The sequence below is a fragment of the Pseudoliparis swirei genome, chromosome 10 (genome assembly GCF_029220125.1).
Source record: "Pseudoliparis swirei isolate HS2019 ecotype Mariana Trench chromosome 10, NWPU_hadal_v1, whole genome shotgun sequence".
Lineage (NCBI taxonomy): Eukaryota > Metazoa > Chordata > Actinopteri > Perciformes > Liparidae > Pseudoliparis > Pseudoliparis swirei.
Genome location: NC_079397.1, coordinates 5,464,285 through 5,480,381, shown reverse-complemented (window position 1 = coordinate 5,480,381; position 16,097 = coordinate 5,464,285). Strand labels below are relative to the sequence as shown.

Sequence of the window (16,097 nt, the reverse complement as noted above, 5' to 3'; positions counted from 1 at the left end):
ATAAACTCATTGTCCCTGAGGGAGCGGGCAAAAAGAGTTTTAAATGAAGCGGGGGTCAATGAGCCGGGCCGACGCTTCGGAGGCACGTGAAGAAACACGAGGACGGAGCGCCGAGTGAATCACGGCATTCATGAATGAGCTGATGGTCGTGACGCCGGGGGGGCGTTTTCCTCGAGTCCGCTTGCCAAGGAACTTCCATTCCCCTCCAACGGACCTTAAAAGAAGTGCATCCCCCCTCCAGCATCAGCAGCGCTGGACGCTTTATGTTTAGTGCTCTCGGCGGAGCGCGGAGGTATAAATAACACGCTGATTAAATCTTCTGGAGATTTGGGAAAGTTTGGAATTAAAGCGAGAGGCTAATTAGCACCAAAAAAAGGCCTCCATTCGCAGAGCTCGAGTCTACAGTAGTGCAAAGTCTACAGTCAAGTGCGCAGCGACCGTAGACAGTTAAGCGTTGTGATTGGTCAGATCGACCGTAGACTTCCAATCAGATCTTCGGATTCGACCGTAGACTACCAATCACATGTCGAGCTGCAACAACATGAATATTAAGTAGGAAGAAATCGGAATTTAGCGTTCCGAATCTACCGCTACCTGCCGCGCTGAACTACAGTGTTCCTGGTGAGACTGAATTCATATATTCTTCACAGTATTTATAACCATCACTGTTTACATAATTGTCCCAACTGTCTTTTGGTCGTGGACCGAGTCGTTAGCTAGCTCGCTATCCTTCAACATAACAAGCTGCCGTGACTTTGCCCTACTACTAGTTCACGGTGAGCGTCTCGACAACATACCTCATAAAGTATAGATTTTATTTGCTATACTCACTACTGTCAATATCCACATTGTTTTAACCCGTTAACTCTGAGCACACTGTTCGCGTGCTTGAGCGCGCGCCGGGTCCGGTTACGTTGTCTCGGGTCTCTAAAGAGAATCAATCTCTCCAGTCATTATTAACAACGCAAAATTCAATTTTGCATCCATAAATAACCCGTCACTCACTAATCAGCTGATCATCAACTATTATCCAGTGTTTTAGAAGTTAGGCAGACAGTATTTTGGAAGGTTTACATTGTTCCCTGCCTTCAGAAACACCTGCATGAAGTAGGAGTGTTTATAATAACCAAGACAAGAGAATTTAAGAGCTACAACTACTTCTGTCAGCGTGTTTTTTTGTCTCCAGTGTTATCTGGAAGGCTGCACTTCTTCCCAGGCTGTGGATATGACGTGAGATTACAGAATATGGAATAAAAGTAGTTCCATATTTCTGATATCTTACTGGTAAGATTGCATGCACACTTGAATGTTTTTGCCATGAATGTACCATAAAACAAGCTGAAAAGTCCATAACATTTCAGTGGAATCAGTCTTTCTCGTCGGCCCAGGAGTTATTATGATGATATATGAGTTATAACATTAGAATAACTCTCTCCCAGAGATCTCTATTCTGAGGAGCTGTAATCAGGGCAATATTGTGGCCTATTGTACTCTGACGTTCATTGTTGTATTAGTAATTAATGATTATAACATAACAATACCTCGTCTAACAATAATAACACTATATTGTTGTCGTGGTGTTTCTCTACAAGTGTATTTGAGTTACTTTAGAAAATGGCGAACCCCATCATACGCATCGTCAACCCAGATGCTCCTGGACATCGTCAGCAGGCCGTCATCATCGCCACCAAAGAGGCCTGGGACTACAGGGAGAAAAGAAAGGTCTTCCCCAACCCCCCACAGGAGCTGCTCCACCCGACCTCGGCCCTGGCCCACGCCGAGAAGCTTCTTCGAGCAGAAGGCGTCCCCGCTCCATCGCGTCAGCTGTGTCTGGGAGAGCTGGTGGTTCCATTCGGCCAGTATGGAAATGCACCGTTCCACTGGCTCGTGGCCAACGATGTGGGCTACATGAAGTAGTAAGCATGTTATATTATCTTTATTATATTAATACCATCATCATGCATTTTAAGTACAATGCATATGGCATGCTTAAAATAAATTATCTGTATATATGTTTCAACAAAACTATCATCCGTGTTTATTAATCTTCCCACATTATCTCAGTGATATTAATGATACAAGTACTAAGTTGATGTATATGATTCCAGCATGCTGGACAAGCACAGACTGGAGACAACAAACCCACAGACAAAGGGAAAGGTGGGGAACCAGTGGGTGAAGGACTTCCTCACCGAGGATGCAGAGAGCTTCCCACAAGTCTCCAGTCTGCTTGAGGCCCACATCGACAGGTGTATCTACGGCCAGAGAGGGTTTGAGCATCACACCTTTCAGGAGATGTGGGAGCTCTACAGCCAGTACCTCGCCCAGGAGGACCGGCCAGAGCAGGTCAGTGCTGAGCAGAGGGAGCTCACTCAGAAGGCCCACAGTTCTGTGAGGAGGTGGCTGCACACACCAGTGACCCACATCACCAGCGTGCAGATGAAGAGGTTCAGGAGGTTCATCAAGGAGAAGGACCAAGTGAGGGTTGATTTATTTATTATTTAAAGTGCTTTGGAGATTTTTTTTATTTCAAAATTGCTACGTCATAACATGTTGATAGTTACTTTACATTTGTTGTCCATTAACCACAGGTTAGCACCAGGTGTGATGTGTCATCATGGCCAAATGATGAGGCTGAACTGGTTGCTGCAAGCCAGGCTGTGGAAGGTAAGAGAGATACATAAGTAATAGACATCAAAACTTTTACGAGAAAATACAATAACACTAAACAATATTTTCTTAGACTTGCTCAACTCTGAAGAGGCTGCACGTCTGGGAAAGACTAGCAGCCATTCCCAGGGTTCCTGTCCTACAGAAGGGACCAAGCAGCCGAAACAGCCTGATCCCACTGTCCAGCAGAAACAGCCTGAGCCCGCCATACTGGGCGAGGTCTACGCAGTACAAGCGGAAGGGTGCGGAACAGCCCTCAGCAGTGGACTTAAAGGTGTCGCGGGTACAGAGTCTCCCAGTCTGTTCATGCTGTGGACAAGCGACCCAGGGACATAAAAAGTATTTAAAAAAAGACTTTCTGCCCTGTCAAGTTGATGTCCACATCCAAAGGTCTGAACAGAACTGTGTACAACAGCTATGAACACTTCACATCTGTTGTGGATAAACTGGAGCAATAACTGCAAATTAGATTCTCATACACACACTCACACACTTGTAAATATTTGAGTCATGTACATACTTGTGAATATTGTAAACATGTTACATTGTCATGCAGACCACAAGTCCTTCCTTCCCGCTGCTGTCAGGCTGCACAGCAAACTGCAGTAGATCGCTGGAGGTCTTGGCACTCGGCACTTTGTTTTCCTGGACACTTTAACCGGCTTGAAATTCACTTTAGTCACTGCCTTGTGTATCTATTTAGTTTCCTCTGTATATTTAGTATTTTAGTATTAGTATTTAGTATTTTGTTTCTATATTGTCATGCTTTTTTTGTGCATATTGTAAATCATTTACATTGTCATGCAATCTAAATTAAAAGTGTTTTTTCAGACTGTTCTCCATTTCAAGCCCTTCATTCAATAAAGTGGTAAGTGTTACAGTAACATCGAGTTGAGGAATATCAGCTAATGAATATTGATATGGGGTGTATTTGTTTTCATGAAGAATAGGAACATGGATATATAGTGACAGATTACACATATAAGTGCATATGCTTATATTACAATATCATCAGATCATTTTGTAAAACAAAACATGAAACAGCCTCAGAAATATAAAACTATTTGCCTGAATTTGAAAAGAAAGGTGACAAGTATCATTTTGTTTTTAAATAAAGTGTTTTTAATAGGAAAAAACAGTACAGTCCCCTGAATTAATGACACAATTTGCCAACACAAATAAACTTGAGATTCTGTATTCATAGCACAATTGTATTATGGCTTCAACAGTAATCCATTAAAAAGCTAATTACAAAATGAAAAGGCAAATTCCACACATACAGAATCAATACAGATGATGTCAACAGCGAGGCTTATTCTAGACTCTAGACTCCTCCAGTGGACTCCTTCCAATTCCCTAAATGTCATGAATCTTGTGTGCATACTTTCCAGTGCCGGGTTGGACTCTGTTTACACTGTCTCCTGTAAAGCAGCTGTGTATAACAATGTTAGTCAATAGTAGTACACGGTGTATAGACACATAGAGAAACCGGTACAGTAATAACATTCCTCAGGACAGTGTGCTTTCTGTAGTATGTTAATTTGTGAACATATAGACTGATTTCTTGAATAACAAAATTCTGCTGCTTATGCATAGTTTGGCCAGTTGGGTGCGCCATTATCCATCCTGCCCGTTTAGATTATTCCTCTGCAGATGAAACACCTGAAGGCACCATGACGTCTTAGTCCCACAATGCAGAATTTGCCCTTCAGGGGGCGACACTGATCCCGTTTCGACCGTAGACTCTAAGCCAATCACGTTAAGGCGAATTGCACTTCGGTACGGAATGAGAGCGGAGCGCGGTGCAACCCGTGACTCAGCTCAAGCATGCGTAGGAAACCGCTGTAACACGTCATCAAGAGGTATCTCTGCGGAGGGTGATATCTTGATCAACAAGTTAGTCGGCGCTTATCGATGTTCGGCCCGGGTGTCAATCACACCTATTATTGGACTTTATTTGACTTTATTTTATATTTTGGTTTGAGAGTTCTGCAAAGTGCATGGTGCTCACAGCTCAAATCATACTTTTTGATAAAATCATGAGAAATGACTGAACATTGTCACTTTTGAATATTTTTTTTTAGCAAAACCTCCACAACGGCTATCAAATGGATCAACAACGACTGTGCACAGTAAACAAACCAACAAATGAATTACAATTTAAATATTGTCCTTTTAGTCTGGTAAATTCGAAAAAATATTTTTTGTATATCTGTGCATGCAGGTAGTATTTTATTTTCTCCATTATTTTCATCCCCATCATTCACTGTCTCGCCGACAATGTGCCCCTCTCTCCTCAGACGCCTCTAGAGCTCCTCTTGCTGTCTGTGCCAAGGATCTGACAGATTGTCTGGGCTCAGATTACTGGGACTCCACGCTATCAGTCACTTCCCGGTAAACCCCAGCGACCCCTCCGCCATCAGCCTGATCAGCCCCACCGAAGAACCTCCGAAGTTTGATTCAATCGGGGAAATGGACTTTGAGTCCACAGCTCCCATCACGATCACCGAGAACCAACGCTGCTATTTTAAAACCACATTCCTCCCGTCTTATCCTCATCTCAATCCCCTACATTTCATTTGGTCTCCCCACCACAGGAGATACTCTCTTTCTCTTCCTTTTCTTCATCTCACCTGTGTGATTGGATGGAGAGGTGGCCGTATGAAGCAGGCTAGTGCATGCCGGTAGTACTTAACCCTTACCATTTCATTTTCATTTACACTACACACATACACACACTTTGCATTTTGCACACTGTCTATATTTAATATTTTTATATTTAATTAAATTGTAGTCATTTGTATTGTGTTGTGTGTGCATATATGTTGTATATACAGTATACATATATATTTTACTTTGTATACTTCTTGTATACATCTATATCTTTCACTTGTATACATCTCTATCTTTCATCCCTGTTTTTTATATTTTATATTTTATTTTTTATTCTTGTGTCTTTAGTTTATTGGTGCTGCTACTGCTTCGACAAATTTCCCCTTGGGGATTAATAAAGTATTTATCTATCTATCTATCTATCTAAAGATACATAAGAAGATAATGTCGTCATAATACTCCCTCCTAAAAGAGACCTTTTTTTTAAAAAATGTGCTTATTTGCTGGGAGGTATAAGAATGTCAATACAACCCTCATGTATGTGCCTTATAGGTAAAGAACTACAATGTAGAGCCAGAAGGTAATTAGCTTAGCTCGGCATAAAGACTCTACCGCGACACTAATTCACCCTAAAGTAAATACAAATAATTTTAAAATGCCTCTGAAGCTCGCACATTTTTCTTTTCCTTCTCGAGCCCAAATATGCAAATGAGAAAAACCAGGATGCCTAAATGCATTTTAAAGCCAGGAACATTTCCCACTTAATCACGGCGGGTCAGTCTCCATCGACCCCGTGGACCAGGGTCGGGCTCATTCCAGTGGATTTACACCCTGCGCCTCCCACTAACTCCCACAGTGACCAGCCGACAAACACGATTGGATAATGACTCTTTCTTCTTTTTTGTACACGTCATTGGGCGTTGAAACCCTCAACCTCTCGGTCCCCCGAGAGAGATTCCTGACTGTATGCTGCTCCAAAGCTTGGAATCTCAGGTAAAAACACACGGGAATGGGAACGGGAAGAAATCCACTCACGCTCCTCATTAATGGAAGAATAACGAACGGAGAAGCAAAGGTCAACGTACGGAGAAGCAAAGGTCAACGTACGGAGAAGCAAAGGTCAACATACGGAGAAGCAAAGGTCAGCGGCCAAGCTGAATGTCAATAACCCACCGGCGTACTCCGGTGTACATGGCGAAGCTGATTGAGTGCAACAAACCTCAAAAATGGCGTCTCCGCTCATAAACTTGTGCCGATCGTCAACTCCTCAGATTGAAGGTGTCGATCAGAGCGATTTTTTGTTTTTTTAAGTCAATGTCGATGCGATTATCAGAACTAAGGAGTTAGAAAAAGCTTACACACGCACACATGCATTTTGTATGGATGTATTTTTTTTGTATGTATTTTTTATTCAGTCAATCAAATCAAATACAATATTATCCTATAAAATATACAAAAGAGAAAGACTGAAAAGGTATAGGTAGAAGCAAAAAAATGCTTATAAATTCCTATCCTAAATTGAAATCAAAATAAATCAGAAAATTAATTTAAAATAAAGAAGAAAATAAAACAACAATAAACAAAATAAAAAACAATATATATTGATATATACTATCACATACATCTTCCATATTAATACGTTTTTAATTACATTTATAAGAATTTTTTTATAAATAATTCCCTTAAAAACCAAAAGGTTTTTTCAAAATAATGTTTTTGTCAATACTCTGATTTTAGGATGTTTTGTCCACTGATTCGTCGTCCTCTAGGTGTTATGTCTATGTATTGTCTTTTGTCTTATAATAAATAAATAAAAATGTTAAACTAAGAACTAAGGAGTTATAAAAACGATCTCTTGAGTCTGCGCCCTGCTGTGCATTTCGAGGTTTCTGCTGCAGTGGCAAGGGGAGCCATCGTCTGATCAGAGGAGACGTCGCTGGTTAATAAATTATTTTCCCGTGGTTATATTCAGATTTTACGAATGTTTGAATGTAGTTCTTGCAAAAACGCTTGACGGTTCTGTTATTTCAGGATTGGACGATATGAAGTTAGAATCAATCGACCCGATCAATCAATCCTTCATCCACCCGCCTGGCCGCGTGATGCCATCGCAGAACTGCAGCGGCCTTCTTTTTTCCCCGAGTGTGTTCAGCGGAGAGAGAGAGAGAACTCAGCCGATCTGTTCACCTTTAGATATTCAAGTCCTCATTTCCATTGTTCTACCACGCTTTGCTGCCCTGTGATTTATTCATGACTGCGTTCGGGACGGGCCTCGCTCGGAGACGAAGGAGGAGGATCGATCGGCCGGCAAGGAGGAAAACGCTCTCCGCTTTATTTCTTTAAAATGTATTCTCCTCTCTTTTCTGGGGATGACTTATTCTATGACGTCAACTATCAGATTCAGAATACTTTATCCTCTACCTGTAACAGTTTAGCTCCATACCTTCCTCTTTTTTTATTAGTTGTTTTCATCCTGTCTCACTAACTATCATGTCATTCCAGATCCTGCTTCCCATCTCGTCAGTCCAACTCCTTTCACCTGCCTCTGATCACCTCGTTAGTCCCTCATTACCTTCACCTGTTGCCCATTCCCTCATTAGTCCCCGTCTACTTAAGTTCCCTCACTTGCACTTTTCCTCTGCCAGATTGTTTTGTGTTCTTCTTGACCCTCCAGCGTTACAAAGTGTATTTATCTGTTCCCGTCTGTTTTGTTCCTGCCGGTACTTCGAGTAAAGTTAATTATTTTCCAGTTCTGTCTCCTGAGTCGTGCATTTGGGTCCACCCTAATACTCCTGTGACACTACCAGAGAGAGCTGTTTGTTATAGAGCATGGAGTCGAAGGGAAGTTCAGAGCAACCATTGGCGCTGTGATGGAAGATGTATTATAGTGAGATTGGCAATCAGAAATCAATTTAATTATGTTGGTAATTTTAGACTTCTCAGATTTTTCTGCTCATAAAATGTTTAAACTGAATGACTTTATTGTCGTTTCTCGCCTCCACACCTACACACGTGGTGTTTTTAGTATATAGGACACACGAGGTCCTGTCAGCTCCGACGTTTCTTCATGTAATAGAAAGTGAGGAAGAAAACGGGTGGAATTACAAAAGCAATATGCGAATTGACTTTCTCTTTTCACTGAAAATGTTATATTCCTGCAGGTGCGGTGAAAGGTTTTTTGCGAATGTTCTGTTTTTTTCTTCCTAAATACCATCTGGCACCACTTTTTCTTTCCAGTTTCCGAGATCTTTTAGTGGCAACATAAAAAGATTCGGTTGTGAGAGTTGATTCCTCTAAAGCGGCGGTGTAGCTACAGCATATAGTTTATAGCATAAAGGACGATTTAAGAGCGCGACGCTGCTGGAACGATGTGCATCCACTTCCTGAATGCCTGAACATCCTCGACTGATTCGCTTGAGGAAAAAAGGAGTCTAGTGATCAGCTCGATGTATTCTCCTTACATTTAACATTGTTTTGAAACAAATAGAAAATATGAAAAAACTACAAGGCAAAATCCTGTGATTCAAACTCCCTCTACCTCCCTCTCTATGTCGAGGCGCCTCACCCTCTGTCTGTTCCCCTCAGACTGACGATGGACAGGTCTATTATATCTATCCTATCTATTCATCTGAATCCATGTGTAACATCCGGTCTTGTCTCGGGGGAGAAGAAGATTGCTGTGCTGTTTTTCATTTTACTGGCTGCCTGTCTGAAAGATATCGCTCTGCTAGTTTTGCACAAATCGTAGTAATACTTCAGGGTCTTGTCCTAAACCGTGACTCAACAACCTGAACTGCACTGTTTTGTTAACTAATCTGACCATTTGTATGCTAAAAAGTCTAAATCTCTATGTGTTTTGGTAGTTGGATCAACGAAACGGTATATGCTGCTGCCAAAGGAGGAATGATGGGAAATATTTCAAGACATATCGTATGATCTATTATCCCGCTGGTTTAATGATCTAGTAAATGCTCCACTGTCTTCACTTACTGGACGCTAACTTTGCTTACATGAAATCAGTCCAAGGCACATGCATTCGGGGGTCCCCAACATATAAAATCAAACGTGACCGGACATATTTTGTGTGTGGATTCGTGCTACAGCGCCCCCTAGCTGTAGCGCTCAGACGGCAGCCCTCGGTTGCGTTGCGTTACGATTTTGTGGGTCGTAAAACTAACAGAATTAGCTGAGAGAAACTTCAAAAAGGAGCTCAGGGGAACTTCAGTCTCGCTTCTCTTGTGCAATAATAAAACATTTTAAAATTGATTATCGCCGCTTCCGACAATAAAACGCTAAACGTGCAGATCTTAATCTGTCTCCGTCATTTGTATTCGACGTGAACACGGAGGCGTGTGTCCAGACAACACGCCGGAGGCTGGATGTTGTGCCGCTGATTAATTGATAACGAGCGTCGGCGAAGGCGAGCTGGACGACTCCGACCGAGCGCAATCAGGGTCGTGTTGCTGCGAGCGTCGCCATCGAGACGAAGATTTCATCTCCGGTGCGAGGCGCGTTTGATAACGGTGCTTTCACGAGCCCGAGACCTCGACCGCACGAAGACATTTCAAAAACAATGTCTGCTGCTTCTCCGTCTATACGGCGGATACTTCATCCCCGCCCCCCCCCCCCCCGTCAATATAATCAAGACGAGAGGCCGAAGTGGGAACGCAGTGGCGATAAATATGACCTCTACCGCAGACAGCGCTCGGAGATCAATTGCTTTTCTTGTCTCACTCTAATATTGCGGTTGGAGGTCATTTGATCTGCACGCCCCCCCCCCCCAGAGAAATATAATTGTGGTTGAGTAAAAGAAACCGCAAAACATCTTTCTGGTGCCACATGTTTTATCACCATAATCACCTGAGAGCCAGACAAGCTTTTTCTACAATAAGTGATATTACAGTAGAAAGTACTTATAATACTTAATAAATTCAACAATATTCTGTGAGTCATTTGTTGTTGTGCTGTACGCTCTTTGACTTAACCGAGTAGTTTGCCTGAACACAGCGATGGAATACTTACTTATATCACTTAGTAAAAGTTACAATTAACAAAATAAAGCTCCTATTCTTCGTCACATTGTCATTGTTAGGTTGAGTTGGCCGACTATTGAGCTGGCCGACTATTGAGCTAATTACTTAAAATGTAAGTTTTTTTTTATACGCCTCCCCTTCTGCATCAGTAAACACAAATGGCATTCAATCGTCTTCCTTCCATCTCCAACGTGGAACACGTCAGGGCTGCCCGCTTTCTCCCCTGTTGTTTAATTTATCCATCGAGCCTCTAGCTATATGGCTTAGAGGCCACAATGGGTTTGAGGGCATCACTCGCTATGGTACAGTTCACAAACTTTCCCTTTACGCGGATGACCTTCTCCTATACGTCTCCAATCCTGCCTCCTCTCTCCCTCCTATATTGTCAATCCTTGAGCAGTTTGGTCGTTTATCAGGCTACAAATTAAATCTCCATAAGAGTGAACTATTTTTTGTGAACCAACTGGCGAAGACACTCCCCCCAACCACTTTCCCTTTTAATATTGCTTCAGACGGCTTCAGATACTTGGGGGTGTCCATCACTAGCTCCTTTAAAGATCTTTTTCCCAAAAACTTTCAAACACTCTTAGCTAAATGCAAATCTGACCTATCTAGGTGGTCTTCACTTCCCATATCCCTTGCTGGCCGTGTCAATCTTATTAAAATGGTAATTCTGCCGAAATTCTTATATCTCTTCCAACATATCCCAATTTGCATCAATAAATCCTTTTTCACCAGTCTTGACAGCCAACTAAATGCGTTCATTTGGGATGGCAAACCCGCCCGTCTTAAAAGATCTATTCTTCAGCTCCCCAAGTCGGAGGGTGGTTTGGCACTCCCGAACTTTCGCCACTACTATTGGGCCTCTAACATTATCCGACTCCTTTACTGGACTGTCCAAAAGATTCCTAACCCCAGCCCACCATGGGTTCACATGGAGATCTCCTCTTCTTCTAGCTCCTTACACTCTGTGATATGCTCCCAACTTCCCATAATGGCGCACAAAATTTCAGCCAACCCAATTGTTACCAGTACCATTAAGATTTGGCTTCAATTCAGAAGACAACACGGCTTACACAGAGCCTCAATCCAAGCTCCGATATTAAATAATCACTTATTTTTTCCATCCTGCTCGGACCCCACCTTCCAAATGTGGGCTGCCAACGGGCTTGTCACAATCAACAATCTTTACAAAGATGGGGTTTTCTCTGACTTTTCATCCCTGTCAGCCAAGTATCACCTGCCAAACAGTCATCTTTTCCGCTTCTTCCAAATTAGGCATTTTGCTCAAAAGCAGTTCCCCCATTTCCCCAACCGCCCCCCTGAATCAGGAATTGACCAGTTTCTCACCCTTGATTGCGACCAAAAAAGGCTGGTATCTACTATCTATGGGAAACTTGGCTCCTTGGACCGAGCCTCTACTACATCTGTAAAAGAGTCTTGGGAGGGTGAGCTGGGTGTAGACATATCTGACATTAAGTGGAGGGACATTCTTCATTTGGTGCAAACCTCATCTATCTGTGCTAGGCACGGTCTAATGCAGTGCAAGGTGCTACACAGGGCTCACTTTACCAATGCTAAACTAGCCAGAATATTCCCTCTTAGAGGCGATGCCTGTAACAGATGCAAGCAGTCTCCTGCCAATCACACACATATGTTTTGGTCATGCCCCAGCCTGAAGGCCTTCTGGTCTAGTATTTTCAATACCCTTGAACAGGCCCTTAACACACCCATACCCCTTAACCTCTAACTGCCTTATTCGGCGTCCCCCCAACACAGAACATGCCCACCACGACCCAGCGGGTCATCGCCTTCACAACCCTGCTGGCCAGGCGCGCCATTCTCCTTAAATGGAAGCACGTCTCTCCACCCACACATGACAGGTGGATACAGGACCTATTACAGTGTATTAATCTCGAAAAGATAAGATTTTCACTACAAGGATCCCTGACACTCTTCCACAAGACCTGGACTCCCTTACTACTGCTAATCAATGATCTTACGATTAACCCTGATGCTGATGAGGTGTGAATGAGATCTGGTGGGAGGGAGAGACTTTTCAATTCCCTTTTCCTTGTCTCCTTAATACACTGATCATTACTCTATTTGCTTTCTCTGTTTACTCTTATTCACTATTAATATGAAGAAGCACCCGTATTTTTATTTCATGTAATTTTGACCCCTTTTTATTTAATTCCCTTTCTTTTTCGCTTGTTTGATATGTCTTTTTTGTTTGTTATGTTTTTTTTTTTTTGTGACCGTGGGGGGAGGGTGGGATGGATGGGGTAACTATGCAATTCTCCTACAGAACATCTTTTCTACGTTGTATACCTACTGTATCGTTATTGTGATGTCTGTCAAAAATCCAATAAAAAGATTTGATTAAAAAAATGTAAGTTAACAAAAAATCGTATTGTATTCCGTTTTCCGAAAACAAAAAGTAAAATACTACTTTTAAAACGTTACAGCGTCTGTACCTTCACTGTGTTATCTTACGCAGCCTGAATTTGGAGGATTTGTGAATCCTGAATCACCAGTTCATGGTCAAAACAAGAAAACAACCGGCCTCCATCTTCCATGGGAGTAAAAGGTATTTAATCCCCGTCAGTGTGTCGCCTTGATGATACGAAGCAACCGAGGACGAAGTCACTTAAAAAGAGTGAGTGGGTTTTTTCCTCAAATGAAGGAGGGGTTGTGTTTGAAGCTCAAGGTTTCAGACGTTTGCTATATTAACTCCCGTGAGACGGACACAGTGTTCTACTTGTGCTTTTATTTGTTAAAAAAACACCAATCTGGCAGTAAGACGTTGCTATTTATATTTAATAAGTACTTTTAAATCAGCCGGGGCTTGTCATGTGTGGTCACGGTTGTCGCAGCAAGAGAGGACCCAAACGCCGACATTACTCCACAAACTATTTAGTTACAAAAATCACAGACCAGACCAGACAGGAAGCACAAAAACGCGGACCAAACAGTATGAAGCCACACTGGGAATGAGACGAACAGGGTTTACATACACAGGCAAGGTGAGAGGATTGGACAACGGGGAACGAGACACAGGTGGACACAATGAGGGCGGGACCAGCAATCACACAGAAGGAAACAATCAGGGCCAGGGCAGACAATCACAGGGAGACAGATGACACAAAACTAGACACAAACTCCAGATCATGACAGTACCCCCCCCTCAAGGGACGAATTCCAGACGGCCAAGCGTTCCACAAGCGTGGGTGGAGGGGAGCCGGAGGAGGGTCCAAGGCTGCAGAAGCAGTCCGGGGGGCGGGCCGCAGGACGATAAACAGGCCAAGGGGCGTGCTCCGGAGGACAAGGAGCTAGGGGACCGGGCTCAGGAGAGGAAGTCCCAGGGGTACCGGGGTCTGGGGATGGGGTCCCTGTGGGACCAGGAGCCGGCGACGGAACACCGGGGACCGGAACCGGAACATCGGGGCTGGAACCGGCGACGGAACACCGGGGACTAGAACCAGAACATCGGGGGCTGGAGGCGGCGGCGGAACTCCGGGGACCGGAACCGGTGACGGAACATCGGGGACTGGAACCGGTGATGGAACTCCAGGGACTGGAACCTCGGGGTCTGGAGCCTGTGACGGAACACCGGGGACTGGAACCTCGGGGTCTAGAGCCAGAACATCGTGGACTGGAACCGGTGATGGAACTCCGGGGACTGGAACCTCGGGGGCTGGAGCCGGTGACGGAACACCGGGGACTGGAACATCGGGGACAGGAACCGCCAACACTGACTGCAGGGCCCGGAGGGACTCCCACATCTCCTCAAGAAGAACATCAGCATAAGCTGGCCAGGCAGGAACCGTGCAGCGGAAACTGCAGAAACTGGATCTTGCAGAGTCCATAATCTGGGGTTTGAAGGCTGGGTCCATTATTGGTGGCTTCGTTCTGTCATGTGTGGTCACGGTTGTCGCAGCAAGAGAGGACCCAAACGCCGACATTACTCCACAAACTATTTAATTACAAAAATCACAGACCAGACCAGACAGGAACGACAAAAACGCGGACCAAACAGTACGAAGCCACACTGGGAATGAGACGAACAGGGTTTACATACACAGGCAAGGTGAGAGGATTGGACAACGGGGAACGAGACACAGGTGGACACAATGAGGGCGGGGCCAGCAATCACACAGAAGGAAACAATCAGGGCCAGGGCAGACAATCACAGGGAGACAGACGACACAAGGACTTCAAAACAAGACACAAAACTAGACACAAACTCCAGATCATGACAGGGCTATTATAATTCTGACTCTAATTAGGACTCAAACTTTCCTTTTCACTCTCTCTCTCTCCAACAAACACACATACACACACCATATTCCTTTTTTTTTACAATGAGCTACTCAGACATCCGCTGGGCAGGGAGGAGGTGTCGCCATAGCAACTGCTTCTCAGCTGAAGTTTGGTGGAGAGCAGCACACTGGCACAGCGCCGCGGCGGCTCTGATGAACTGACGCCGAGACTCATTCATCAAATGTGAGGCGCAAACATCAAATAAATCAACTCTGCAGGGTAATAATGCAATATGATAATTTATCGTCTTTCAATGGAATAATAATGTGGTGTAATCCCGTATTGGGATATCGTGATATGCGATGATGTCGTCTAGATTAATTAGAGAGAAAATAGCAAATAGTACTTGACAAGTATTTAATTCACACCTATTGACCTATGTGTTGAATTATCAGAAAACATGCCACACACTGACCTATATATATACATATATTTATATGATGCCTAATCAATTGGGTCTCAGTCATTCTGATTTTCCCAGCTGCTCCTGAACGCATCATCTCACTCTTCCGGTAAGCTCTGGTTGCCAGCTCAACAGCGAGCATGACTTCTTCTTCTCTCCCTCCCGCTCCCTCTTGCTCAGTGTGTCTCATGTATAGTTATCCCCCTGCCTCCCTTAATGATAACGATACATGCAACAAGTGTAGTTTATTTGCTAGGTTGGAGGCAGGTCTAAGTGGGTTAGATGCACGGCTCCGTGCCATCGAAGCTCAGACAGCTATGCTAGTTAGCCCGCCCTCTCCCGTAGCCGGCGCGGAGCTACAGTCAGCTGATAGCTGTTCCCCGGCGGTAACCGTGCAGCCGGGTGGTTGGGTAACTGTTGGCAGGAGTAGTAAGTCTACACAGAAGCCCGCTGTGCACCAACCACTTCACGTTTCGAACCAGTTTTCCCTGCTCAGCGACACACCCGCTGAGGAACACACCCTGGTTATCGGGAGCTCTATAGTCAGGAACGTGAAAATAGCGAAGCCGCGGACCACCGTCATGTGCCTCCCGGGGGCCAGAGCGGGCGACGTGGAGTCTTGTTTGAAGCTGCTGGCTAAGGACAAGCGGAGATACAGTCAGATTGTAATACACGCCGGTGGTAATGACGCCTGAGCCCGCCGGTCGGAAGTCACTAAAATTAATGTGGAATCGGTGTGTGCTTATGCCAAGACGCTGTCGGACACCGTAATTTTCTCTGGCCCTCTCCCAAATTTGCAGACAGACGAATTGTATAGCCGAATGTCGTCTTTCAACCGCTGGCTGTCGGGGTGCTGCCCAGCGAATCATGTGGGCTACGAGACAACTGGAAGACTTTCTGGGGAAAACCTGATCTGATGAGGAGAGACGGCATCCATCCCACGTTGGACGGAGCGCGTCTCATTTCTGCGAATATGACCAAGTTGATCACCGGACTTAATCCATGACAACCCAGGGTTCAGATCAGGAACCGGGAGCAGAGTTGTAGTTTAACAC

At 44.2% G+C, this 16,097-nt stretch overlaps 1 protein-coding gene across 5 annotated transcripts; it reads left to right on the top strand.

Annotated features, from left to right (window-relative positions):
* The first annotated feature begins 469 nt into the window (after positions 1-469).
* Positions 470-3,507, top strand: LOC130200827 (uncharacterized). 5 transcript variants are annotated; one of them, XM_056425387.1, is made up of 5 exons: positions 470-621; positions 1,187-1,916; positions 2,109-2,484; positions 2,592-2,667; positions 2,744-3,507. In XM_056425387.1, exons 2-5 carry the CDS (start codon positions 1,615-1,617, stop codon positions 3,004-3,006), a joined length of 1,017 nt encoding a protein of 338 aa, XP_056281362.1. In that variant the 5' UTR covers positions 470-621; positions 1,187-1,614; the 3' UTR covers positions 3,007-3,507. The 5 variants fall into 5 exon arrangements, with proteins under 5 accessions (XP_056281362.1, XP_056281361.1, XP_056281363.1 ...); XM_056425386.1 differs by having other exon boundaries at positions 470-776; XM_056425388.1 differs by having other exon boundaries at positions 470-1,284; positions 1,593-1,916.
* The last annotated feature ends 12,590 nt before the right edge of the window (positions 3,508-16,097 follow it).